The 26,010-nt window shown below is 42.3% G+C and overlaps 1 protein-coding gene across 1 annotated transcript in view; it reads left to right on the top strand.

Moving 5' to 3' along the window:
• Positions 1 to 26,010, top strand: part of LOC121528231 (myosin-16) — a 39,077-nt gene that overhangs the window by 7,035 nt on the left and 6,032 nt on the right. Inside the window, exons 3-15 of the mRNA XM_041815556.1 lie at positions 13,787 to 13,873; positions 14,248 to 14,493; positions 14,574 to 14,691; positions 18,054 to 18,181; positions 18,269 to 18,465; positions 18,548 to 18,680; positions 19,103 to 19,319; positions 23,407 to 23,543; positions 23,633 to 23,736; positions 24,064 to 24,256; positions 24,330 to 24,533; positions 24,620 to 24,745; positions 24,822 to 24,992. Of these exons, the coding sequence (XP_041671490.1) occupies positions 13,787 to 13,873; positions 14,248 to 14,493; positions 14,574 to 14,691; positions 18,054 to 18,181; positions 18,269 to 18,465; positions 18,548 to 18,680; positions 19,103 to 19,319; positions 23,407 to 23,543; positions 23,633 to 23,736; positions 24,064 to 24,256; positions 24,330 to 24,533; positions 24,620 to 24,745; positions 24,822 to 24,992 (2,061 nt within the window). The remainder of the gene's footprint in view (positions 1 to 13,786; positions 13,874 to 14,247; positions 14,494 to 14,573; positions 14,692 to 18,053; positions 18,182 to 18,268; positions 18,466 to 18,547; positions 18,681 to 19,102; positions 19,320 to 23,406; positions 23,544 to 23,632; positions 23,737 to 24,063; positions 24,257 to 24,329; positions 24,534 to 24,619; positions 24,746 to 24,821; positions 24,993 to 26,010) is intronic.

Genomic DNA, 26,010 nt, shown 5'->3' with positions numbered 1-26,010 from the left:
AAATCAAATCTTGAGTTTAAAAGGTCAAAATATTACCTAAAATTTTAAAATTGGAGATCTTAGAGATAAAAAATAAGATAAAAAGTAAAAAATGTGAATTGAAAAGGTCAAAATATGAAATGAATGTCCATCCATCCATTTTCTATACCACTTATCCTGTTGGGGGTCGCAGGGGGGCTGGAGCCTATCCCAGCTGTCATTGGGCAAGAGTCAATGTCAATCACAGGGCTGACATATAGAGACAGACAACCACACTCACATTCACACCTACGGGCAATTTAGAGTCACCAATTAACCTAATGAGCATGATTTTGGTGGTGGGAGGAAGCCGGAGTACCCACAGAGAACCCACGCGTGCACGGGGAGAGCATGCAAACTCTGCACAGAAGGGCCCGGACCAGGAAGCGAGGCAACAGCGCTAACCACTGTGCCCCATGAAATGAAAGTGAAAAATGAAATGTATAAAGTCACAACCATAGTTTTGCATGATAACAGTGAGACCCTTGAACAAGAATATAAAATAAAAACAGATATTTATTTTCCTACATCCCTGACTTTTTATCTTAACTTTATACTTTCTTAATTTTATGACAGAACAAGGATGTCTTTTTACATTTTTAAACTGGAGGAAACCCGCAGACCTTAAACCAGTGGGCTAGTTATAATACAAATATGATATGTACTACATGTATATAACTGTACCACGGCCCGGATTTGGCCCCCGGGCCTTGAGTTTGACACCCCTGCTCTAAATATTGGGTTGACTTGCTATGCTTGCTTTCTGCGGATTAGAGACGGGCCTCCTATTGTCGACTAAATGGGTAGCATAACTGCAGCCACGCTGTCATCTGCCCTGTATGCTGGAGTGATAGCATGCACAGCTTAGCATCAAAAGTTAGCATAGCATAGGTACTAAAAGTACAGATCTGAAGAGTGTGTCCATGTCATCCTCCTCCACTTTTATCATCTTCATTAATGTTGAAATATCACCGAACTGCAGACATGGCCCCACCTTTGACTGCATAGTCACTCAGTGTGAGGCTAGCATCCCCATCATGTAGTCCAGAACGTTCTGAAGCAGCCACTGGCCACGACAGATGGGGATTCATTTTCAAGCAACCCAGGTCTGATTCAGCTGCAAGCACTTATGGTAATGTAATGATGTCACGTGTCCTTGCATTTTATACCGGTACCTTCACCCTGGTACAGACACCTTTTTAGATGAAAAATAGTTACTAAAGTTATTTTAAAAATCATTCATTAAGGTTTGTTGTATTTCAGGCCACTGTGAACCAACAGGACAAATTTGAGTCATGAAAATCATCTAAGTTTGTAAAAAGCTTCAAAATCATGAACAGTGAGACAGTGAAATCTGCTCAGGATGGTGTGGGCGTGTCTGTTGAATGAGCCGAAGCCACGCCCACTCAGGAGAAATACGATCCTCTCAGAGCAGAGAGAGAAGTTTGACTTTATATTTACTGTTTTCTGCTACAAATCTCTGTTAACCTAGCGCAGGGGTGTCCAAACTATGGCCTGGGGGCCAAGACATCTTGGGCTTCAACTGCAACTGCATAGTTGATTCTGAGGTGGTGTAGCTTAGCCTTGCCTTGCTGTACCTCCCCGTCATTATGCCGTTAACCCCTGGGGGTCCCATAGCCCACCTTGGGAACCCCTGGCCTAGTGGTTAGGTCGATAACCTGGGCGTAAGTCCAACGCGTGGCTCCTTTCCCACATATCTCTCCCCAGTCTCTCATACTATTGTCTAACTCTATCCACTATCCTCCTTTCAAAATAAAAGCTCAAAAATATAATGATAAATCATTAAAAGTGCTGGTTGTTTACCAGATTTTACAGTAACTCTCATATACAGCACATTAAATCTGTTTTAGGCGTTCAGATAAGTAGTCATGCTTTGTCTGGATTCCCCTCAATGTGGACTGAAAGCAGTTTAATATCTGATGATACAGGAGTGGTCTGGGATGTCTTCATGTTCTTATTAAAGACATGAGCTGAGCTGATCTTCCACTAGAAACCAAACAGACTGCACTAATGTCTGCCAGTCTGGTTTGGAGAGCTGAGACTTTAAAGGGACATATTTGACCATTAAAGTTTATATCGGTCTCAGAGGTCCCCAAAACATGCCTGTGATGTTTGTTGCTGAAAAGACACTCCAGTATTGGATTTCTGCGTGTCTAAAACCCCCTCTGTTTCAGCCCTGCTCAGAACAAGCTGTGTCTGTGGCTTTAAATGTGACTGAGCTGTCTGACTCCACCCCTGACTCCGCCCCTCTCAGGAAATGGATGTGGCTCTCCTGATACTGACAGCTGAGAGGACAATCAGGAGAGGAGGGCGGAGCTTTCAACCAAGCAGGGAGAGCCAACCGAATCTGAGGGCGGGGCTATCTCCCCACATGACATCATGAGGGGAAAATCTGAGAGCGGCTTGTTTCAGCACACATTTTCTGAAAGATTGAGAAAGAGAGGAGGGATGGATTTTTCTGGTTCTTGAGAGTGGTTTTGGACAGGCCAGGGGTTCAGAAAGAAAAGCCTGAAAAAGTGATTTTAATACGTGACCTTTAACCTGTCTTTAGAGATCTAAGAGATCTGGATCTTTCGTCTTAGCTCAGTATGTGAGCCACTCTTTCTGCTCGCCAGCTCTTCATTGGCCGTTTTGCCTTTTTTATGTTTAAAACAAACAAAAATGACAAAGAGGGAAAATGTCAAACAGGAAGTAGCCCCTGATGCTCTCTTAGAACAGGCTCCTCTGTGAACCACACATCCTGACTCCCACATGGCTTGTCCTGGATTGAGTCGTCATTTCAATCTAACCAGGACCTCTTCAGAGTTATTTGATAGTCTATGAGTTTGTCCTTTAAAAGCATGTTCATGACAGTATGAGGGAGAAAAGCGGTTAAAGAGGCAGCTCTTAGCTGGTGGCTGATTGGCCCCTATTCACTCTCAGCAGCAGCTTCACTGACATGCAGAGACACCAGGACACAGTACGAGAGCTGCAGAGAGGATGTTAGAATCAGAGGGTCTCACACAGAGACGCAGGTATCACTGAGAGATGTTTATAGTTGTAGAAACCAGAATAAAAGGGCAGAAATGAGGCTGCTCATGTGGTGCTTCTCCTCTAGTCACCTTAAACCATCTGCACCTGTGACAATAAACTCAGGGGGTAAAGACCTCGTGTTTCTGATTAACATACAGGGCAACCCTGAGGCGTTCAAGGACCCAAACATCCTTTCTCCTCTCACTTATATCTTATTTTCCTCAGTCTTCCTCTGGTGGTTCACCTTCTGTTTCTTGTCATCCACTTTACTCCTCCGTAAAGCAAATAAGTAGAAGGAGGACCTTCAATGCGAGTTCAGAAACGTCTTCTCTGTGGCATAAATGCTTAGAAAACATCAGCCTGGTTCACAGAGAGCTCGTCTCTGCAGAGGTGACCACTTTAAGTGCTTGTTGTTTTAAAGAAGACGCTCTTAAACACCCTCTCAGACCTGCAGATTCCACATTCAATGTTTTTTTACAGTTTCCATGTGATATTTTTGTACCGCATGTTTCAGGAGGAAGGAGCAGAACCTCAGAGCTCCATATTTCACCCTGAGTGTTGACTAAAGTGACAGCGGGCCCTCAGGGCGTGTTTTGTACACTTCTCTCCTCTCTGGGTGGTATTCCTAATGGCACTAGCTAACCCCCCCCTCTGGTATCTGAGCTGCAGAGAGGGATTGGGGGGGTACGGGGGGGAGGACAGGCAGGGACTTGCAGGTCTTTATCTGTGATATGACATGCCTTTGCTGCAGACAGGCTCCCTTTGTTCAGCTCTGCTCCTCAGGTCACTCTGAGCAGATACGATCTGCAGATAGAAGCTGACAGACGGAACTATTTTCCACCACATCTCCTCTAAACTGGAATGTTAGCCGCTCACATGCACGCTTACAGTGGAGGGATCATGGAAACACACCAACATCAGACGAATCTAAGCATCAGACACATGACATGAACATCTTTGAGGAGTTTGGCTGAAAATGCCGTACATGACTGCATGGCTCTGCTCAGCATATTAAGGATGCACTCATAGGTAGTCCACACGATGTGATAGCTGCACTGGGCTGGATGTGCTGAGCATTATGGCTCTGCTATGGACGGCTTCAGCTGGGAACAGTCCTGAACAAACACTGGCATGCACTATAGATGTGCTGTATAACCAATAAGACTAGTCCTCTCTACAGTCATTTCAGAAGAAGGCATGGAGTATAAAGACTGGTCGTTAGTCGTGCACACTGTCCTGAACCTTACAGACTAAACACTGATTATAGAATAAACTGGCTCATTAAAAATGATATGGATCCTTGAATGACATAAATAAACCTACACCTTTTATTTAACAGCAGAAACAGTAAATCACATCAGCTGACAGAGCAGTATGTCCACACAACCAACCCAGATGAAGACATCCTTAAGACATCCCAGACATGTGTGTCCACACAAAACATTAAGGATCACCTTCTCTTTCTGCTCTTTTGTGTGTTTGTTTAAAATTACACCTGAGGCATGATGGGAAAGGAAAATGGTCATGAAAGGAATCTTGTAGTTTTGTAGATATGGAGTCCAAGTCTCCAGGACACACGTTTGAGTGCTGACATGACGGTAAAATAATTTACTTTTTGCTCAATTTGGGCACAGTAAACTCATATTTTACTTAGATTTCACTCTATTTTTATTTTTAGCAATTTAGCACTTAAATATGACCAATTTTTAATTCAAAGGTCACATATTTTACCCTTTAAAACAACTTTATATTGGTCTCAGAGGTCCCTAAAACATGCCTGTGAAGTTTGTTGCTGTAAAAACACTCCAGTATTGATTTCTGCATGTCTAAAAACGCCTCTGTTTCAGCCCTGCTCAGAACCAGCTGTTTCTGTCTGTGGCTTTAAATGTTACTGAGCTTTCTGACTCCGCCCCTGACTCCGCCCCTCTCAGAAATTGGATGTGGCTCTCCTGATCCTCCTGTCATCTGAGAGAAGGATCAGGAGAGGAGGGAGGAGTTTTCTACAAAGCAGGGACGACCAATCAAACCTGGGGGTGGGGCTAAATCCCCACGTGACATCATGAGGGGAAAATCTGAGAACATAATATGTGACCTTTAACCCTGCATTTTTAAGTTAACTGTGAATCCTTAAATGATGAAGTAGGGATATCAAAAGATTGCAATTTTTAACAAGATTAATTTCAGGATTTCTGTAGTTAATTGTGATTAATCACACTCTTTTTTTATCATAAACTCCACTCTTTTAGATTTAGTGTCCTTACAGACCTGCGTTTAAGGCTAGATTGATGATTTTTCCACAGGTGAAGGAATTTGTTATGGATTGGCAGTAAAAAGGTGAATAATTGATTGGTTCTTGACTCATCTTAACCGAGGTTTTTAAAGTGAAATGAAACACTAGAGGGCAGTAGTAGACTATTTAACCTCACTCTGGCTGCAGGGAGAGTCTGATGTGGATTAAAGGGATATTTCGTGATTTTTGAAGTTGGGTGGATTGAGGTGCTTTGCTGCAGTGGTGGCATTAGCCTCCAGTGATTTCTGTGAAAGTTGCTGCAGAAGGAGACAAAATGGCGAAAGCGGCATCATAAATTATTGTCTGACACAGAGGGTATTTTTTGGGGAGATATAAAGTGCTTTGTACGTTTGCGACCCAGCGTACAGGTGAGCCAACATATTTTCTTGGCCTATTTTTATGTAAAACTTGTGAAACTATGCTAATAAAACGTTCCCATCTACAGCCACCATGCCGCGGATCTCTCTGAGCTCGTACTAACCACCGTTTCACCGTTTGATTTCACAGAAATCACTGGAGGCTAATGCTGCCACTATAACCAAGAACCACATACAGCCCAACTTCAAAAATCACGAAATATCCCTTTAACCAACGTTCGTTAAAAGGGACAAAAAAGAATGCAATTAAAAAAACACTGCACTTGTTGTAGATCGTAGTTAATCAGGATTAATGCAGTTAATCTTGAATACAAATTCTGCATGTTACTTCAAACAGAGATTTCACTGCATTTAGATGATGCTGCATTATTTAACATGTAGGTTTACATCATTTCCTTTGATCTGAGGCTTTTTCTCTTCATCTTGAATGCATCCTTTTTCTTTGTATGTGAGGACAGTGACGTCTGAATAAGTGTTATTATTAGTGTAATTTATGTGTTTGTAGCATATATTCAATAGTTACTCCTGGTACTACATCCATCATTAAATGTTTTTTCTGTCATTTGGAGCAGCACTGCCTCCTCTGAGGTTTCTGTGATAGCAGGAGTCCAGTGAGTGATGCTTTTAATTCTAATTTGGACATTTCTGATGTCTCCTTGCTTCTCCCCGTCTTCCTTGTGTGTTTGCACACTGCCCTGCAGTCTCATGCCCTTATATGGGCATAAAAGGAGCGTTTCTCTCTGCTAATTAGAGTCATTGTGCAAAAGCTTACAGAACACAGTAGAGGGGTGTAGATGACGAGTTAGGCTGCATGTATGGGAGCCAGTCTTCCAATCTGACCTGTGGCTCCTTCCCCACGTCGTTCCCCATTCTCCCTCTCCTTGGTTTCTTACACCATCCACGGCCCTGTCCTCTACAAAAAAAGCCTGATCAAACCTTTAAAAAAGAGAACCAGTAGGAAAATTCAGAAGTTTAGAAACACGTCATGACAGAGGTTTCTTTTAGAAACTTTAAGAACAAATTAAAGAAAAATCTGTGGAGGATGTTGGTTAATGAAGTCCCACGTCTTCCTTTTAGTCTCTTCTGTGACAGAAAAACCCCATTAGCCAATCAGAATGCTTTCAAGGCACACCAAACCATATGTGTAAAAATAGCCTCTACATGTTATCGTAAATCAAGTGTACAACGTTAGTTCAGGCAAGCCATGGAGTCAAGCGCTGCCATATGACTGAGATCAGCTGATCTCACCAGCTGACAGAAAGCTTATCCATTCTAAGCATACTATTGGCTAACACACTCATGCTGCCATATTTAAGCTGCTCTTGCCTGGCTGCATTTCACCCCTCTCTGTGAAAGCCACTTTATACAGCCCTCCTCCACCCCAGCTCCTCCTTTAATCTGCCTCTCATCAGTTTCATAACTGCTAATGAAGAAAAACCTCTTTATAACTGCACGTCCTGTGTGTTTTTGTGGTCCTGACTGAACTGATGTTATTGTATAGTTGTAATTATTGCTCATGGTCGTATGTATTCCCATGGAACACCAAGTCATGGCTCAAGGCCCATTTGAGAACCGCTGATATACAGGACACCTTCACAGGACACAGTTTGGCTTTGAGGCGTTGGCGATGAACTCAGGTCAAAGACGACCATCCGTTAGAGTGAAGAGGACTCTGGGGAGCTTGTTAACAAACACTCAGACTCCTTCACACTCTCAAACAGATGAAGATGAATCTTAAGAGCCTTAACGATGCAGATCTGACCCCGTTAGAGTGTTAGCTGTGAACCAGAGAGGAGCGATGAGTGAGACCAGCGCTCCCAGTTAACCTCCACATACACGGGGCTGCAGAGTGGGGGGGTTAAAGAGGAGGCCCCCGAGGGCCCCGTCTGTTTTCTCGGTTCTGCCTGAGGTGTGTTTGTGGCTGTTGGAGCTTTTACAGATCGTCTTTAAAGCAGCTGAGTGAAAACATGGAGAGCTTTAACCACAGCGTCTGTGTGCTTTAGAAACTCTCTCCATGTGTCGCTGAGCCCGGCGAGCGTGAGAAGGGTTTATGAATCATACCTTCACATGTCTGTGGATTTCACTTGTTTCGTGTCCATGTGGAGCAAAAACATCATGTTTTTATTGGTGCTAGTGTTCAAGTTTACTACCCTGCTCATTATACGCTTATGAAACTTAACAACACTTTTAAAAGCAGACAGATTGATTTGTTTTCAGTTCCTCTGGTTTTATCAGCTGTGTTTCAGCTCTGGCTGAGATCTGCTGGCTGAGGCGGTTAAAGACGCACACGTGTGTAAGAGTGTAAATACTGGTAAGAGAATTTAAGAGCAGGAATCAAAATGAAGCTTTTCTCCTAGGACTCAGAGATTGATTTGACTGAAAACACTCAGACAGTTTTATCATAGAGTTACTGAAACCATATATAACCTTCTTAAAAATGTAAATCTATTTTATTAAAAAATAATAATAAAATGGGTTAAAAATGGGGAAAAATGGTGGAAAAGGTGGTGAAATTAGATCTTAAAGTAGAAGAAATGGGTTAGGAGTGGAAAAAATTATATAAGAATGGCAAAAAATAACCAAAAAAAGGCATACAGAGGGTTACAGTGGCTAAATGGGCATAAATAGTGGTAAAAGGGAATTAAAAAGTGGCTGAAAAGGCTTTAAATTGGCAAAAATGGGTTGAAATCTGGTGAAATGGTAAAAAAAATCCATATAAACTGGCAAAACAGTGCTAAATGAGAAAGAAAAAATAGCCAGATATTGGCAGAAATTGGTCAAACTGGCAAAAATGGGCATATCAGATAGTGAAATGTGGTTAAAATGGGGTTAATAGTGGCAATAATGGGTCAGCAGAGACAACATTAGGCTTATGTGGCAAGAATTGTTTTAGAAGTGGCAAAAACAGGCAGAAAAAAAGTGGTGGAAAGAGTTTAAAATGGCAAAATGTTAAAATATGTGGGGAAAAAAATGATGAAAACTGGTTCAAATTTGGCACAACTGTTGTAAAGTGGCAACAGTGGAATTTGAAAAATATTCTTAGTTTTTCAGGGAATCTGGAGACCCCCTCTCAGAGTCTCATGACCCCTAAGGGGGTCTCGACCCCAAGGTTGAGAACTACTGTGTTAGACAACCAAAAAACAAGAAGCATGTATTTAAAAACAACATATTCAGGTCTTAGACCGCTGTGTGATAAGTTCATCCGTCACCAACATTACTAATAACCTGGCACGGAAAGCTCCAAGAGGAAACGTTTGGGAAAAGGCTTTTTACATCACGACTCCGCCGCACCTGAAAGCACTGCCCCTCGTCACTGATTGGTCCTGTCACTTTCTAACCGGGCCCAAATGGTTCAGACAGGAGCGTTGTGAGATGGATTCGCCAGTGAGAAACACGGAAACGGGCGTATCCATCTGCTTTGCAAGGTTACATACTAAAGGAAACAGGAACAGGAAGTCTCCGGGCTGCAGCCGTACTCAGATGTTTGAACAGACAGAGCCACTCCTGATGGAGTCAAGGTCAAACAGTTTTCTGGTTTGGTACAAGCTCCTATCCACCGTGTCACACGCAGTTCTCTGATTTTTGAACTCCTGTGGATCAGGATTTAGCAGATGGAGGGAGAATTTCATGAATCATTCAGCAGCTGGAGCACCCAAAGAGCCAGATCTCTGGTGCTGGGAACAAGGATAAATCAGTGCTGATTTCATCTGAAAGCATCTGTGGACCTTTATATCAGTGCCGTTTCCTCCCAGAATTCTGCTGCAGCTTAACTAAAGTGTTGATCTGCACTTAAACTCACCAGAAAAACTCATGAATGCACCTAAAGAACTGTTTCCTGCTTGTTTGACCGTCTGTGTCAGCTTTCCCAAACTTTGCTGAGTGACAGACCCCAAATATCACACGCCTTTGACGGGGAGTTTTCCTCTTATTTACATTTAATATGCCTGTCTCCTTTAACTTTAGAGCTCATAGATTTTGATACACAATGATTTTTTTAAATTGAAAGATTCGTGCATCCTGCTGAAATGTACAGCCATCACACTGATGCATTCTTCCAGTTTTAACAGCTGATCCCTTAGTAAATTATGCACACATTTACAACCAGTATACATGTACGTTCTAGTGATTATTACAACCTAATATCAGCTGTAAATAACGCCAGAAATTTTCACATCCAAGCTTGTTTCTGCACCCTAACATTTAATACTAGGAGTTGATTTTTTTGTTCACTTCCCTATAAGTCATCTGCGACCCCCCATAAGCAGCCTGGGGACCCTCCAGGGGTCAGGACCCCCACTTTTCCAAACACTTCTCCATGTTTGAAGCTCAGACTTACAACAGGAACACGTCAGAGTGCTTCGTGTTCTCAGAGTGTTGATGACTTGCTCAGGAAACACCAGTTCACAGATCATATTTGGACTCTGTGACAGCAGCTGACCTCTGTGTTCTCCTCTCTGATTGGTTACCAGCTCCTCTCCTGACCTCTGACCTCAGGAAGGATCATTTCCCCCCGTGGGCTGTCAGTCACACGGCTCCTCTGTGGAGGTTAAATCTCCTCTGGACAGATTTACAGACGACTCCTCTGGATGTTTCCTCACATTAACAAAGCTGAGGGTGAATCACATCAGTGTAGAGTGTTATACTAACAGATCTAGACCTAGCAGACACCTTTAATACTCACAGAAAGGTCAAAGGTGAGAGTGGTTAAAGAGGCTGAACCAGAGATGATAGCCTCAGTCACTGCACCGATCAGTTAGCATTACTGATGATGTTAGCGTGACTGATGGCCTGCTGCTCTTGTTGAAGCGCTGCCGTGAGCTGTTGGGGGTTCAGTGCCTTGCTAAAGGACACTTCAACAGTACTCTGGAAGTGAACTGGCACCTCTCCAGATGCCAGGCTAAAATCCAGATATGGTCCGACCAGGCCCTGAACCGGCAACCCTCAGATTCAGACTGAGCTACTGCCGCCCCCAAAAAAGCTCAGATTTAGGCGACGCTACCCATCGCTTCTGTTGTCGCTAATATAAGAAGCATATTCTTTATCTGGAACATCTAGAACGTTCTTCCATCGTAGAATGAAAGCTCGTCTACCTGACTATGCAGCAGCTCCAGTCACTCTGAGATGGGCACATGAATCAGAGCCGAGCTTTCACGTGTACGTTACTGATGTTAGTTAACCCTTTCATGCAGAGTTTTCTGCAGTGCACAGCTATTCAAAAGCCTTTTTCTTGCATATGCATGAGTTTTAATGGCATAGTTGCACATCAGTCACTACAGTAGACTCTGGTGCAGTGGTTTTCAAACTTTCTTCGCCCAAGGCACACCTAAAGTTTAATTCAAAATCTCAAGGCACACCATATTTACATCGATACAAAAAATACCTTTTAAAACAGTGTTACAGTCAAGGTGGCCTATAAGGGGAGATAAAGGGGAGGGCTTTGTGGGGGTCAGCCAACTGGGGGATCAGGGAGATGGCAAAAGTGGGAAAAAGGTGGCATAAATGGGTTAAAGGTGATGAATAAACATGGAAAAAGTGGGCAAAATGTGGTAAAACAAAGTCAGAAATTGGTGAAAATTGGTAAAAACTTTTTGAAAGTGTGAAAATAGTGGCAAAAATGGTTTACAAGCGGCCTAAAAGGATTACATGTTGTAAAACGGTGGTAAAAATGGGTTAAAAGTGACCAAAAAGGGCAAGATTGGGCAAAAAAGTGGTCAAACAAAGGCAAAAATGGGCAAAAATTGGCAAAAAGGTGTCAAAATAGATCACAAGTGGCATTAAAGTGGCAAAAAAGGGGTAAAGTTGCTTAAAGGATGTAAAAAGGGGTTAAACGTTGGTTAAAAAATGGCCAAATAATAGCAAAATTGGGCAAAAAGGTAGCAAAAATTGGTTGAACGGGCAAAAAGTTCCAAAAATGTGGCAAAAATGGGTTAAAAGTAGTAATAAAAAGTGGCAAAAGCACTAAAAAGCAGCAAAATATTTAATTTGTCAAAAGAAGTTGCAAAAATGGGTTAAAAATGGTTAACTTGGCTAAAAATAGCATGAACTAATAATTTAAACACCAAAATTTAACCCAATAATAGCTTGCGGTACTTTTTAGCTCATGATGAGGTAACTCTTAGCCAGGATGCTAGCACCAATGCTACTGATCCAACACACATACACTGGTATCATCAATAATTCCCAGCTGGGGAGCTCCCATTCTCTGGGTTTTTCTGGGGTCCAGATCTGTGGGCGGGTCTGGTTACAGTACTTGCTATAAAACTGTAGTAATAGCGTATTTATAAATTCCCACGGCACACCTGGACATGCCGTAAGGCACACTAGTGTGCCTCGTCACACCATTTGAGAACCACTGTACTAGTGCAGCATCCTTTACACTGACTCCTAGTGGTCAGCCCCTGTATGTGCATCTATTTCCTCTACAAACCAAGGTGGCAGAGGCCACTCCGGTATGCCAAGTTCTCCTAGAACACGGGTGTCAAACTCAAGGTCCGGGGGCCAAATCACAAGATCAGATCCTATTCTTATTATAACCTAAAATATGAGATTTCCTCCAGTATAAAAATGTTAACTTAGCCATGATGATATCAAATATCCTTAGGTCATAAAAATGTGAAAAAAAAAAAGAATTAAAATAATTAGAAAAAAAGAAACAGGGGAAAAGAAATTAATTTGTGTTTTCATTTCATATTTCCAATTATGCATCACACAAGTATGACTTCATTCTATTATTTAGACTTTTATTTCATATTTGAAACTTTTACATTTATTATTTGACTTTTTGTCTCATATTTTGACTTTGTCAATTTATTATTTTCACCTTTTATCTCATATTTTAACCTTTTCAATTTATCATTTTGAGTTTTATTGCACATTTTGACTTTTAGGTGCACCATTTTAAATTTTAAGTCATTTTTTGCCTTAAAAACATGACTGTGACTCTTTTTCAGTCACAGTCACTCATGTTGTTCACAACTAAACCACCAGTCTGGACATGATGGGATCTGGTTTTCGATGTCACCCCTCTCTCTGGGCTCAGAGGTTCTGAAGGACGGACTAACTTTGTGTGTTGACTTTCTTTAAACAGATTTGAGTATCAGCTGTTTCTGCAGCTACAATGGCAGACATACTGTATAAAGCAGTGATACTCAACATGTGGCTCTTTAATGTTGAAATGTGAAACATTATTCCCCCCGAAAACCTTAAAAAAGGGAAACTTTAACCTCAGAAATAATCCACTGAAAGTCACTTTAATCAGTTTGTTTCCTACACTTTAACAGTTGGCTTTAATTCTCACACTTATTTCCATTGCCCTTATTTGCAATTTTTTGCCCTTTTTTCAATTTTGTGCCACTTTTAATCAATTTTCACTGCTTTAAGCCCACTTTTATCACTTCTTTTTACAACTGTTATCCTGTTTTTGCCCGTTTTCGCCAGGTTTTACCTCTTAAATCTTTTTTTTTTCACACTTTTATGACTTAAGGATATTTGATATCATCATGGCGAAGTTTACATTTTTATACAGGCTGAAATCTGCACTGCTCATATTTTAGGGCCAGTTATAATTAGAATAGGATTTGATCTTGCGGGCCAGGTGTAACTGTACCATGGGCCAGATTTGGCCCCCAGGCCTTGAGTTTGACACCCCTGGTTTAGCGTTTTATGATTGATGACAGGACTGTTGGTTCAGTGACCCTAGTTTAGATGTCACACAAAGAAAGAAGACGACAGAGGAGATGATCTATAAACATTCAGCAGAACTCCTTTAAGTCCTCTACCTGGCTGGAAATTAAAGTCCATAGGCTTCATCTTTTCTTAAAATATCACTGAATACAAAGAAAGGAAAATCAGCCTATGATGTCAGGGATATGTAAGAGTGCAGGCTTCTCAGACTAACACAGAAAAACGACCGTATTTAAAGGCATTTAAAGCCCCAGGGTTGTTATTTTATGCTCAGAGTCTGACAGTTATAAAAGGACAGCTTCAGCTCTCATCTAGAACAGTCCAGATGATTCTAACATGGAGTATTCCTCCTGAAGTCTGAGCGTTTCTGTTCTGTTTATTGAAGGTCGAGAAGCAGAGAAGCGATCTGACCAGAGAGCTTGATGACCTCACAGACCGCCTGGAGGAAGTAGGCGGAGTCACCGCCTCACAGGTACATACTTTATAAAATAATTAACTAAATGCCTTTTTTACCACTCAGACAGTTTATTTAACCCTTTAAAATCCATCTGAATGGAGCAGCAGTGGGAGGACGTTTACTGGTTTAACATACTTAAGGATGTTTCACCATCATTAGGATGAAATTATTAAAGATACTGGAGTGAGGATTTTGAATCAGTGAATATTCTGCTGAGATCAGTTTGGGTAGCTTTAGAGGATCTGCTGTATCCCAGAGGCATGATGAACTATCATGATAAACTAAACTGTCATTTAGAGATATACAACTCCAGAGCAGACATGACCTAAAGATAGGGTTCAGCATTAACGATGCAGACCTTTCTAACAGTCTTCCTCTCTGATGGTCAGATGGAGGTGAATAAGAGGAGAGAGGCCGAGCTGCAGCGTCTCAGACGAGACCTGGAGGAGTCCTCTCTGCAGTCCGAGGCTCTCGCCACGTCTCTGAGGAAACGCCACGGAGAAGCCATGTCAGAGCTGAGCGAGCAGTGCGAGGCTCTGCAGAGGGTCCGAGCCAAGCTGGAGAAGGAGAAACAGAACCTGAGGATGGAGGTGGACGAGCTGGCGGCCTCACTGGACGGTCTGCAGAAAGCCAAGGTCAGACAGAAGCAGTTTACTGTGTTTTTATTTTAAACACACCAGTTTAACAGGATTTAACGATTGTGTCCCTGCTGCAGACAACCTCAGATACTCAGGCGAAGAAGCTGGAGGAGCAGCTGTCAGAGGCCAATAGGAGAGGAGACGACCTGCAGAGGGCGCTCACTGAGCTCAGCGTAGCAAAAAACAGACTCACAGGTACTCCACAGTGATGATTTCCCCTTAAACCTGGGTCATACAGATAATGGCTGTTTTCGAATTGGCCTACTGCATACTCCTGCCAAACGCAGTATGCAGTATGTATTGCGCACTGCGTACTGCATTCAACAGTAGTATGCAGTATGAATGCCAGTCGGACGTTATTGTGTAGTATGCTTGGCCCGGTTTAGCTGGTTTCCAGTATCCAGATGTAGGTCATACCCTGGTCAATATTAAACGACGCACACATTGTTTTCCATCCATTTGCGTACAGAAAAAATCCGGGAAGCATTTTTATTTGATTTTTTTGATTTTTATAGCTGTTGTTTTTAGCTTAGCATGTATAGTGCAGTGAAAGGACACACTTGACAGCACCTTTCCGGCCGTTACAAGCCTTAACGGCAAAACAAAAACAACAGTGACCTTACTACAACTTATTTCGCTATAGTACACATTAATAAGGTAAGGGTAAAAGGTAATGGCACTTTTTGTAACCATCAGTCGCTCCGATGAAAGTTCTGCCGCTCTCCGCTATTATGAACTCTGACCCAGTGCTTTGCATTGTGGGTAACAGTAGGCAAAGCAGACTGGTCCGATGCATACTGTGAAATTTTTCGGAATCAATGCATCATCCGGGTATTTTTGGCATACTGCAGCTTTTGCATTTGTTCGCATACTGCATACTACATTTTGGGCAAATCAGTATGCACTGCTAGTATAGTAGGCAAATTCGAAAACAGCCAATGACTGATTTCCAGTAAAAGAAGTGTTTCTGCTGCAGGTTGACAGGCGGTAATTTCAGGTTCATTAAGGCTGAGATTGACATCTGTCCACTAATAGTTGTTCTGCAATAAAGTCCTTGTCTGTAAGTCATGAGTGCAGTGGTTGTAGTGATTGCACTGATTGGAGTGATTGCAGTGATCTCAGTGATTGTATGTGTTAGAACATTTTAGGGTGCTTTCACATTAGGGGCCTGGTCCCGGATCCGAGTGCACTTGAGCCCAAAGTCCGGTTCGTTTTGGTAGTGTGAATGCAAACGAACCGCACCTGGGCACCGGGCATCGGGCCCAGGCCTGCCTTGGGGAGGCGCGATTCAAATGGACTCTGGCACGATTCACATGAGATGTGAATGCAACTGTGCTCGGATACGGGACAGAGCATCAAATCAGCTTTCCGACATTATCAAAAAACTAAACTTCTTTCCACAGCACTGCAGTTTGTTCACATTTTTCCTCAATAAAGGGCGGAAATCATCAGAATCCAGTCAAAAAACGGTCTGCTGTGACTCACCTTACAGATGAACACAAGTTGGAGTCAGTGAGAGGAGGTGCAAAGGCAATAAAAGTCTCCTGTCACCTAAAAAAAAACACTGTATCTGCGCAACGCAAGCCCACTAAATTCTCTGAGCTGTAGTAGATGTGCAGATATGAAGAAATAAGTTTCTGGCATCTTAAAAAGTGGTTTTAAATCCTCCGTGGCTGCAGGATGGACTTTTTGCCGGGTCAAAACAAAAACAATCTTTGCTCAGGTCATGACCCCAGTAGCTGCCATGGTAGCTCATTCTTCTTTTTCCTCCTTTGCAGGGTTGTAAACCAGCTATGTGCATACCACCACCTGCTGTTTCAGACTGAGTAAATACACAAGTGGGCCCGGAGACAGCCGTGGCATTACTCATTACTACTTACTTTATTTTAAAACGATAATGAGTTACACTGTGTCGTTATTCACGGTTAACAGCTAGTAACACTACTAGTTACATTACTTTTGCATTTCTCTGAGATCTTCTAAATCTCACCTGTTTCCACACAAATGTAAGATAATGTAATGGCACTATTTTATTCAGCAAAAGGCGCAAGGTTACGCGAGTGATATCAGCATAAGATGTGATGCTATAAGACAGGACTGAGTGTGTATGAGCTCCATCAGAAGTTAGTCAGCGGTTGAGTCCGTCATGTGTAAAATGAAGTTGTGTTAATAAAAACAACAAAAACAGTTCCAGCCTGATAATTCTACAAAATACAATAATCAGCACAAATCCTTTTTGTAATAAGGACTGACACATCTAACTCTCCTTCTGCTCTTTAGTACTATAATGACAGCAAAGTTGTGAAAATCAGGCCGAAACAGAGAAATAATGTGAAGAACAAAACCACAGCAGGGAACATTTCCTCCACCATATCTGCTGCTGCAAGCCTGTTTGTCCCAGCTTTAGTGTTACCTGTTGTTGTTGTTGTTGTTGAAGGTCGAGCTGTGCTCGCTCAGTAGGTGCCTGCATCATGTAGTAATCTTTAGCATCACTCAGGCTCTAGGGGTCCCTAGCTTCTAGCTTTGTGTTAGTCTGCTGCCTTTGCAGATGATTGGAGAGCTTTGATGAAAGCAGACAGAGTCGTTTCTACACTTCACCGTCACTTTGGTCCGTAGAAAAGTAAAGTATTGTGTATATCTCCACACATTTAAAGATTCCCCCTCCCTCCTCTGTGGACTCGAGCTAATAATGTGTTGTTCTTGCGTGCATTTCAGGGACACTTGCTCCGGTTTTACAGTAATGCCAGTAAGGAGATTATTATTCCACAATAACAGAAACATGACTTCTAGATTAGCAGTAGTAACATGTTACATTACTGACAGATGTACTGAGATTACAGCCAACACTGGCCAGTTGATCCTGCAGAACTGAGCATCTCCTGAAACTGAGGAGGTTTACGTAGGGACAAATAAGATTTCGTTTGGGTCTGTTGTATGTTGGCACCCCCTGCAGGCCAGAACTGTCATGTTCAGGTGGTAGAGTCATACTGGTTTAGTACTACTAGAGGAGCCCTCTGTTTTCTAGCATCTGTTAGTGTGACTTAATGCCAAAACACCTCAGTGTGTTTGTAAGGCCTGCAAAGACTCTCTGTGAAAATAAAGGCATTGTAATTATTTAAAGAGATTTTCTGTCTTCTACGTGACTCCTGTGCCAAAGAACACCTCAGAGGAATCCATGCAGCTCTGCTTTCAGTTTTTCAGAAGTAGATGTTAAGCTTTAGTAAACCTCCCTCTGTTCCAAATACCCGTCTAAATGTGGTCACTACTTCCTTCAGAATCAACACAGGGACAGAAACAGCGGTTCTAAAGCCGTCATCAGTGTCAGCGTGGCTGCTTCAGCTCTGCAGATGTGGTGGTGATAAACTGGAGCATGCATCATGTTTGGTTTTACTACTTTAAAATCTCATTCAGATACATGATGATCCATCTACTGCTGCAGCCGAGCAGAGATCATCTCATCTACGAGACAAAGACTTGTATTGTTGCTTGTTTTTGTGTTTCTGCTCCGTCTGCTGCCGCGGGTGGATAATCAGTGTCGATGTTGTGTTTTCTGTCAGCTGATAACGCAGACGTGGGCCGACAGATGGAGGAGGCCGAGAGCCGAGCGAGCCAGCTGAGCCGGTCTAAGACGCAGCTCCAAAACCAGCTGGAGGAGCTGAAGAAGCAGAACGACGAGGAGCTCAAGGTCAGTGCGTGGCCCTATGTGTCCATAACTTCTGTAAAGGTAAATATCGGTCTTCTCAAACCTCCCTCCCTCTGTGCTGATCTCCAGAGTAAGCAGGCGGTGAGCAGCACCCTTTGCTCGGTGCGGCAGGAGTGCGAGGTGCTGAAGGAGCAGCTGGAGGAGGAGCAGGAGAGCAAACAGGAGCTGCAGAGGCTCGTCTCCAAACTGAACAGCGAGGTGACGCACTGGAGGACCAAACACGAGGCGGACGCCATCCAGCACGCCGACGAGCTGGAGGACACCAAGTTAGACTTAGAGTTCATACTTACTGTTTGCATGTGACGCTGAAAACATGTTTGTGATTGGTTGATTTAATGTGTGTCACAGGAAGAAGCTGGCGGCCCGGCTGCAGGAGGCGGAGGAGGCTGTGGAGGCCACGCAGGCCAAATGTTCATCACTGGAGAAAACCAAACAGAGGCTGCAGGGGGAGGTGGAGGAGTTGTGCATGGACCTGGAGAAGGTAGAGAGGGCTCTTATTGGTCAATGCCACTGAGGTCACTGAACAAATCCTAGAAGGCAGAAAGAAAAATCAAATGTGCTAAACTTCCTTTCAGGAGGCTGTGTGGAGGTCCAGGTGTGGCTGTAATAGAAACACACTAGAGACAGGATAAACCAGCAGGTTTCTGGGTCTATGGGTCCTGGACCCTAAAGCTACTGGATCAGGATTAGGCTTATAACATGAAGTCTTATCTTTGCATAATAAATTGTTGCCATGTTTCCATTTTAAAAGAAGAATCACCTCCAAATACGTCAAAAACACAGTACAAAGTTCCTGTAAGGCACACAGCAGTGTAGATAACATGGAATAGCTCTGTCTAATCCCCATCAGCCCCCCCCATGCTGTATTAGTTTTAACGTCTCGGTGTCTGTGGTCTGTCCCAGGCCAGCAGCTGTGGTCAGGCTCTGGATAAGAAGCAGCGCGTTCTGGAGAAGCAGCTCGGAGACTGGAAGCAGAAGTGTGAGGAGCTGGTGGCCGAGGTGGAGGGATGTCAGAAGGAGAGCAGACAGCACGGCGGCGAGCTCTTCAAACTGAAGACGGCTCACGAAGAGTCTCTGGAGCAGATGGAGGCTCTACGCAGGGAGAACAAGGCCTACCAGGGTACGGGGTTAAAGTCTCTGATGGACTTACAGGATTCAACATTACTAGGATCAGTTTCATTCTTCATACTGCACATTTAACCTGCTAAGACGGGGTGTCAACGTCAGTCACAGCAGGGGCCCCATTCTGAATTCAGGTCTAACCTGAGGGCCGAACAGGGTCAACATTTAACCAAAATCTGTCATCATCATATCATCAGTAATGAATTATGAAAAAAAAGCTAAGCACTGATGATATGATGGTTTTGAGATTTAAAAAAGTCTAAATGATGAGTTTAAAGGATCAAAATCTGAGCTAAAAAGTCAAACTTTTAAGATCAAAAGTTCAGAACATGAAATTAAAAGCCAAAAAAAGTTTTTAAAAGGCAAATACATGAGATAAATTTAAAATCATGAGTTTCAAAGGTCTTATTCTAAGATAGGATTTAAAATGATATGTTTAAACAGATTTTAAAAAGTCTAAATCATAATTTTTAAAGTCAAATATACAAGATAAAACTGGAAATCATAAGTTTTGTCAGTGAAAATAATTGAATTCAGAACTAGTTCTAAAGGTCAAATTATGAGATAAACCGGGAAATCATGAATGTTATTAATCAAACTATGATTAAGAAATTCAAAATCATGAGTTTTAAGGGTTACAATATGAGATAAAATTAGTTTTATCCGTCAAAATATGAGATCAAATGTCTAAATCATGAGTTTCAAATGAAAAAATTTGAGAATACATTTAAAATCACAAGTTTAAAGAGGAAAATATGACTTAAAATTTAAAATTGTGAGTCCAAAAGGTCAAAATATTACATACAAATTAATATTTATAGTATATAATATAAAAAAATAAGTATATAATATATATAATATATAGTAATAATTCTTTCTACTCTACTTTTTCACATTTTTATGACTTAAGCATATTTAAATCATTGAGGTTAAGTTTATATTTTTATACTGAAGAAATCTGCAGACCTCATTCCTGTGGGCCAGTTATAATAAAAATATTAATGGCCTTACAGGCCGGGTATAACTGTACCACAGGCCAGATTTGGCCCCTGGGCCTTGAGTTTGACACCCCTGTACTAAGACTTTCTTAAAAGCTCTAAACTCTAAACCTGGAGGAATTTCTGTAAACCAGACACTACAGACACATTTACTAAAATATTTCATTTTTCTCTCTTGACTGAGACATGAAACAAAAATACTTGAAATCTAAAAAACCCTGGTTTTAATGCTAAATCACTGCCTGTGCCTTAAAGTTTATTAAAGGTCACATATGAAAAATACACTTTCAGGCTTTTCAAGCCCCCCAAGAATCAGAAAAATCCATACCCTACCCCCTCTCATTCTCCACCTTTCAGAAATATGTGCTGTATGTGCTGCTATGTGCAAGCTGTTCTCAGATTTCCCCCTCATGATGTCATGTGGGGAGTTAGCCCCGCCCCCAGGTTCAGTTGGCGCTCCCTGCTTGGAACAAAGTTCCGCCCTCCTTTCCTGATCTTTCTCTCTGCTGCCAGCTGGGAGGAGGATCAGGAGAGCCACATCCATTAAGCCACATCCATTTCCTTAGAGGGGTGGGGTCAGAGGCGGAGTCAGACAGCTCATTAACATTTAAAGCCACAAACTCAGAAACAGCTGGTTCTGAGCAGGGCTGAAACAGAGGGGTTTTTAGACATGCAGAAATCAACACTGGAGTGTTTTTACAGCATCAACCTTCACAGGCATGTTTTAGGGACCTCTGAGACCGATATAAACTCATCTTAAAGGGGTAAAATATGTGACCTTTAAGTTTTATCATCAGCAGCCTCCTCCCTCTCTTCAAACTCGTCCCTAATCCACAGTGCTTGGCTGGCCGGTCAGCACTCGTGTAATCTGGGATGTTGTCTAAATGTCGTCTGCCTCTGTGTCACTCTCCTCACTCAGGTTATCAGCCATCATTTTATCTCTAAAAACTTCACTAACTTCTCAGAGTGGAAACCCTTCTGCCTGAACACATGTATATAAGCCAATCCTGTTGCAGTTCTTTGGTCACATGTCTAAAAAAAAAACAGATTATCAAAAGTGCATGGACATCTCATTTGGTGTTACAGGTACTGATAGACATGCAAACTTTGCATCTGGTCTAAATGTGTTAAAAGTAAAATACGCCTCTGTTCTAAGTATTTTTAGCTTTTATTCCTTCTGATATAGTTAGATAGTTAGTTCATCTTATAGCTCTAAATGTCTGATCGTTGCTATGGAAATGATGCTGCTCCATACTAAAGCATAAACATCTACAGCAGTGTTACTCAACCCTGCTCAACCAAAGAGCCAAACTGTAAAAAAAAATACATTTGTAATATTCACAATCTAAGTGGTGAAAAGTGGCAACTAAAATAAGTAAAAGGTGGGCAAAAATGGGCTAAAATCAGAAAAAAGGTGGGTAAATAGGCAAAAAGTGATATTTAACTGCAAAAGGCAGCTTAAATTGGTAAGAACTGGCAAAAATAGGCAAAAAGGGGCAAAAAAAATGCAAAAAACAGGACAAAAGTGTCAGATATGGGTGAAAAGTGACAAAAAGAAGTGGCAAAAAGTGGCAAACACTGGGAGAAAAGTGACAAAAATTGGGAGAAAAGGTTGCAAAAAAGGGCAGAAAGTAGCAAAATGGATGAGGAGCAGCAAGAAAATGAGCTACAGGTGGCAAACATGGTCAAAAAGTGGCAAAAACAATGAGCTACAGATGGTAAACATGGTCCAAAAGTGGCAAAAACAATGAGCTACAGATGGCAAAAATGACAAAAAAAAAATGAGCAACAGATGGCAAACATGGTCCAAAAGTGGCAAAAAAAATGAGCTACAGATAGCAAAAATGGTACAAAAGTGGCAAAAAAATGAGCTACACATGGCAAACATGGTCCAAAAGTGGCAAAAAATGAGCTACAGATGGCAAAAATGGTACAAAAGTGGCAAAAAATGAGCTACAGATGGCAAAAATGGTACAAAAGTGGCAAAAAAATGAGCTACACATGGCAAAAATGGTACAAAAGTGGCAAAAATGTGGCCAAAAAAATGAGTGAAAATCGACTTAAATGGAAAAAATCCAAAAAAAGGTGGGAAAATGGAGATTAAGTGGCATTTAACTGCAAAAGGCTGCTTAAATGGGTGAGAAGTGGCAAAAATAGGCAAAAAGGGGCAAAAAATTGCAACAAAAGAATATAAGTGTCAAAAATGGGAGAAAAGTGTCAAACACTGGGGTAAAGGGGCAGAGAAAGGCAGAAAGTGGCAAAAAAAATGAGCTACAGGTAGCAAAAATGGACCAAAAATAGCAAAAGTGAGTGAAAAGTGACTAAAATGGGTAAAAATCAGCAAAAAGGTAGGAAAATAGGTAAAAAGCATCAAAGAGTGTCAAAATGGCATTTAAATGCAAATTAAATTTGCACAAATTAATTAAATCCCCGAAAAGTGGGAAAAAAGGCGAATAAAGGAGCAAAAAATTGCAAAAAGCTGGATAAAAGTGCCAAAAAGAAGTGTCAACAATGGGCTTAAACCAGTAAAAATTGAATAAAAATAGCAAAAAATTTGCAAATATACAGACAAAAACATGAGGTTGACATTAAGTTTGACATTTAAAGCCTATTGTATAAATGCGGGAAACAAACTGGTTAATGTGACTTGCAATGAAGAATTTCCAAGGTCAAAGTTCCCTTTTGAGGTTTTCTGGGGGAATCATATTTAAATAAAGATATAAAAGAGCCACAAATCATCACTACAGAGCCACATGTGGCTCCAGAGCCACACGTTGAGTATCACTGGTTTACAGGAAGCTGCTGTTCTGTTGCTGTACCTTGTTCATGTTTTGTTCTGCTGACTGTGATGGATCACGATTACTCTCTGACATCAGCTGCACGCTCCCTCACCACAGCTCGCCCCCGTTCTTCTTTAATGTCAAGCAAACACAGAAAAATGACGCCAGATCAGGCGGTTTATTTAGTGGTACTGATGATGGCTGCAGCAGACAGGAGGAGGAGTTTTTCCTCACACTTCTCCTGCTTTTAGAGACTTTTGATCACAGTTTAATGAGACCAATGTTTGTCTCTGTCTCTCTGTTACAGAGGAGATCACTGACCTGACAGACCAGCTCTCAGATGGAGGCAAAAGTGTTCACGAGCTCCAGAAAGCAAAGAAGAAGATTGAGATGGAGAAAGAGGAGCTGCAGGCCTCGCTGGAGGAGTCTGAGGCCGCTCTGGAGGTATGTCCTGGAACTGAAAACTGCATGTTGGCTCTGATACACAGAAACTGTAGTGCACTGTTGTGATCTGGTTTTGCTGTCCTTTACAGGCGGAGGAGACAAAGGTGCTGAGGCTGCAGCTGGAGTTATCTCAGGCTAAAGGAGACCTGGAGCGCAGACTTCAGGAGAAAGAGGAGGAGGCAGAGGCTGCGAGGTAACCTCTGTCTCATGGTTTAGCTCTAGCTTACTGTCATGATTTATCATCTAACATAAAGACATGACAGCTCCAAAGCTGTGCTCATTTTCCTGCATGCTTTTATTTTCCTAAATCCTTACTCTTCAAATACTTTATGAATACAGTGGCTCATCTTTAACCCCTAAATCTCTTCCTTTGGTTTCTGCTCTTTTCTCCAAAGTGGTAGTTCTCTTTCTTAATGAGGTAAGGTGTCTCAGCATCCTGCTTCCTCCATCCCTGCAGAAATGCTTGCACACTGTGGTGCAGCATTTCTTCTTTCACGACCTTTCTCCCTCCACCTGTCAGGAAGAGCCACCAGAGGGCGCTGGAGTCCCTACAGGCCAGCCTGGATGTGGAGCTGAAGGGCCGAGCAGAGGGCCTGAAGCTGAAGAAGAAGCTGGAGTCAGACATCACAGAGCTGGAGCTGCAGGTCGACCTGCTGACCAAGAACAACGCTGAGCTCAGCAAGAGCAGCAAGAAGATGCAGCAGCAGATCAAGGTCTGGTTCAAGCAGGCATACTGAGAGGGTTCTTCATGCAGTCTGAATCTGACCCTCTGATTTCCTGTTTCAGGAGCTGCAGGCCCAGCTGGAGGAGGAGGTTCGCAGTCACGAGGAGCACAGGGAGGAGCAGGCGGCCGTGGAGCGACGCTGCGCCCTGCTGGTCAGCGAAGGGGAGGAGACTCGAGCAGCTCTGGAGAGCGCTGAGAGGGCGAGGAAAGGTCTGGAGACAGAGCTGCAGGAGGCCAACGAGAAGTACAGCGACCTCAACAACCAGGTGATAGTCAGGGTCTGCTTTCTCTGAAGTCCTGCAGAGATGAAACGAAGACTGACCACTAGTCTATGATTGTTTTTGTGTTTCAGCTTCAGTCTGCTCTGAGCGGGCGGAGGAAGCTGGAGGTGGACTTGCAGACTCTCCAGCAGGAGCACGAGGAGCTGCAGGGAGAGCTGAGAGGATCCACGGACAAGAGCAAGAAGGTCGTCTGTGAGGTAAAACTGAGGCTACGGCAGCAGAGCAAACACTCAGATGAGAATGCATTTGACCTGCATGGTGTGGCTCTTTCAGCTGGCTCGGGTGGGGGAGGAGCTGCGTCTGGAGCAGGAGCACACGCTCCACCTGGAGAGGGTGAAGAAAGGTCTAGAAGCTCAGATTAAAGACATGAGCGGGCGTCTGGAGGAGGCCGAGCAGATGGCACTGAAAGGAGGGAAGAAGATCATCCAGAAACTGGAGGGAAAGGTACGGAGGCACAAAAAGTCCAGTTAGTCTGTGGGTGAAAAGTAAAGAGCCTGTTAGAGCTGCTGGAAGTAATCATTCCCACAATGCATTGTGATGCAGACTTGGATGATTCTGCATCAGCGCAGAGGTAGAAATGATTGTGACAGCATATTATGGCCACTCTAGGAAAAAAAAATAAAGAGGATCTGTCGATTTTTTAGAAAAAAAAATTTAAAAATAAAAATTTATAAATTACAGAAAAAATAACATTTTTAACTTTAAAAGTTGTAAATGTTGGCAAACAAACTTTTAAGTTTTAAAACTTTTAAAAATGTAAATTTATGATTTAAAAAAAGTAAAATGTTGAGATTGTAATAACAAATTTGGTGACTTTTTAAACTCTAATACTTTCATTTTTTCCCTGTAAATTCTTGACTTTTTAAACTCTGAAATTCTGAGTTTGTTTTCTTGTAAACAGCAATTATCATTGCAAAAATTTTTATTTTTCCCCAAATTTCCACATTTTTGCAAAAATAATTATTGGCTTCTCTTGCGTTGTTTTAAGGTGGCCATCATGTATGGCCACACTGGTTTACATGATGTTTCTAGTCATGATTTTAGAAAAATAAATGTACATATAATTTGATGGCATCAGAGCCTGAGACTGTGAGAAGTTAAAAGCAATCATCAATCAGGACAGTAAGAGAAAAAAAACAAGAAAGAAGGGACAGAAGCCACTAGAGGTGAAAAATAAATCCTGAGAGCAATAAAAAGACAAAACACATTCAAAGGAAAGCAGACAGGATACTGGAAAAGCACTCAGAGAGTGCAGACCTCTGCCATTAGCCCTATCTCCCAATAGTGAAGAATCCTTTAACAAATTCCTGGATCCGTCCCCATGTGCCCCCCACCACGGCATTCGCCGATTACTCCCTCCCCGGTGGGGTGGAAACACAGTGAGGCAAAGCATTGGCTTTGCTACAGGTGGACTGTCATGGTGGAAGCATTGCCTGCTGGTGCCAACAGACGCACTGACAGT

Source organism: Cheilinus undulatus, linkage group 20 (assembly GCF_018320785.1).
Source record: "Cheilinus undulatus linkage group 20, ASM1832078v1, whole genome shotgun sequence".
Taxonomy (NCBI): domain Eukaryota; kingdom Metazoa; phylum Chordata; class Actinopteri; order Labriformes; family Labridae; genus Cheilinus; species Cheilinus undulatus.
Note: the sequence above shows the minus strand (reverse complement) of the source record. Positions and strands in the feature narration are given on the sequence as shown.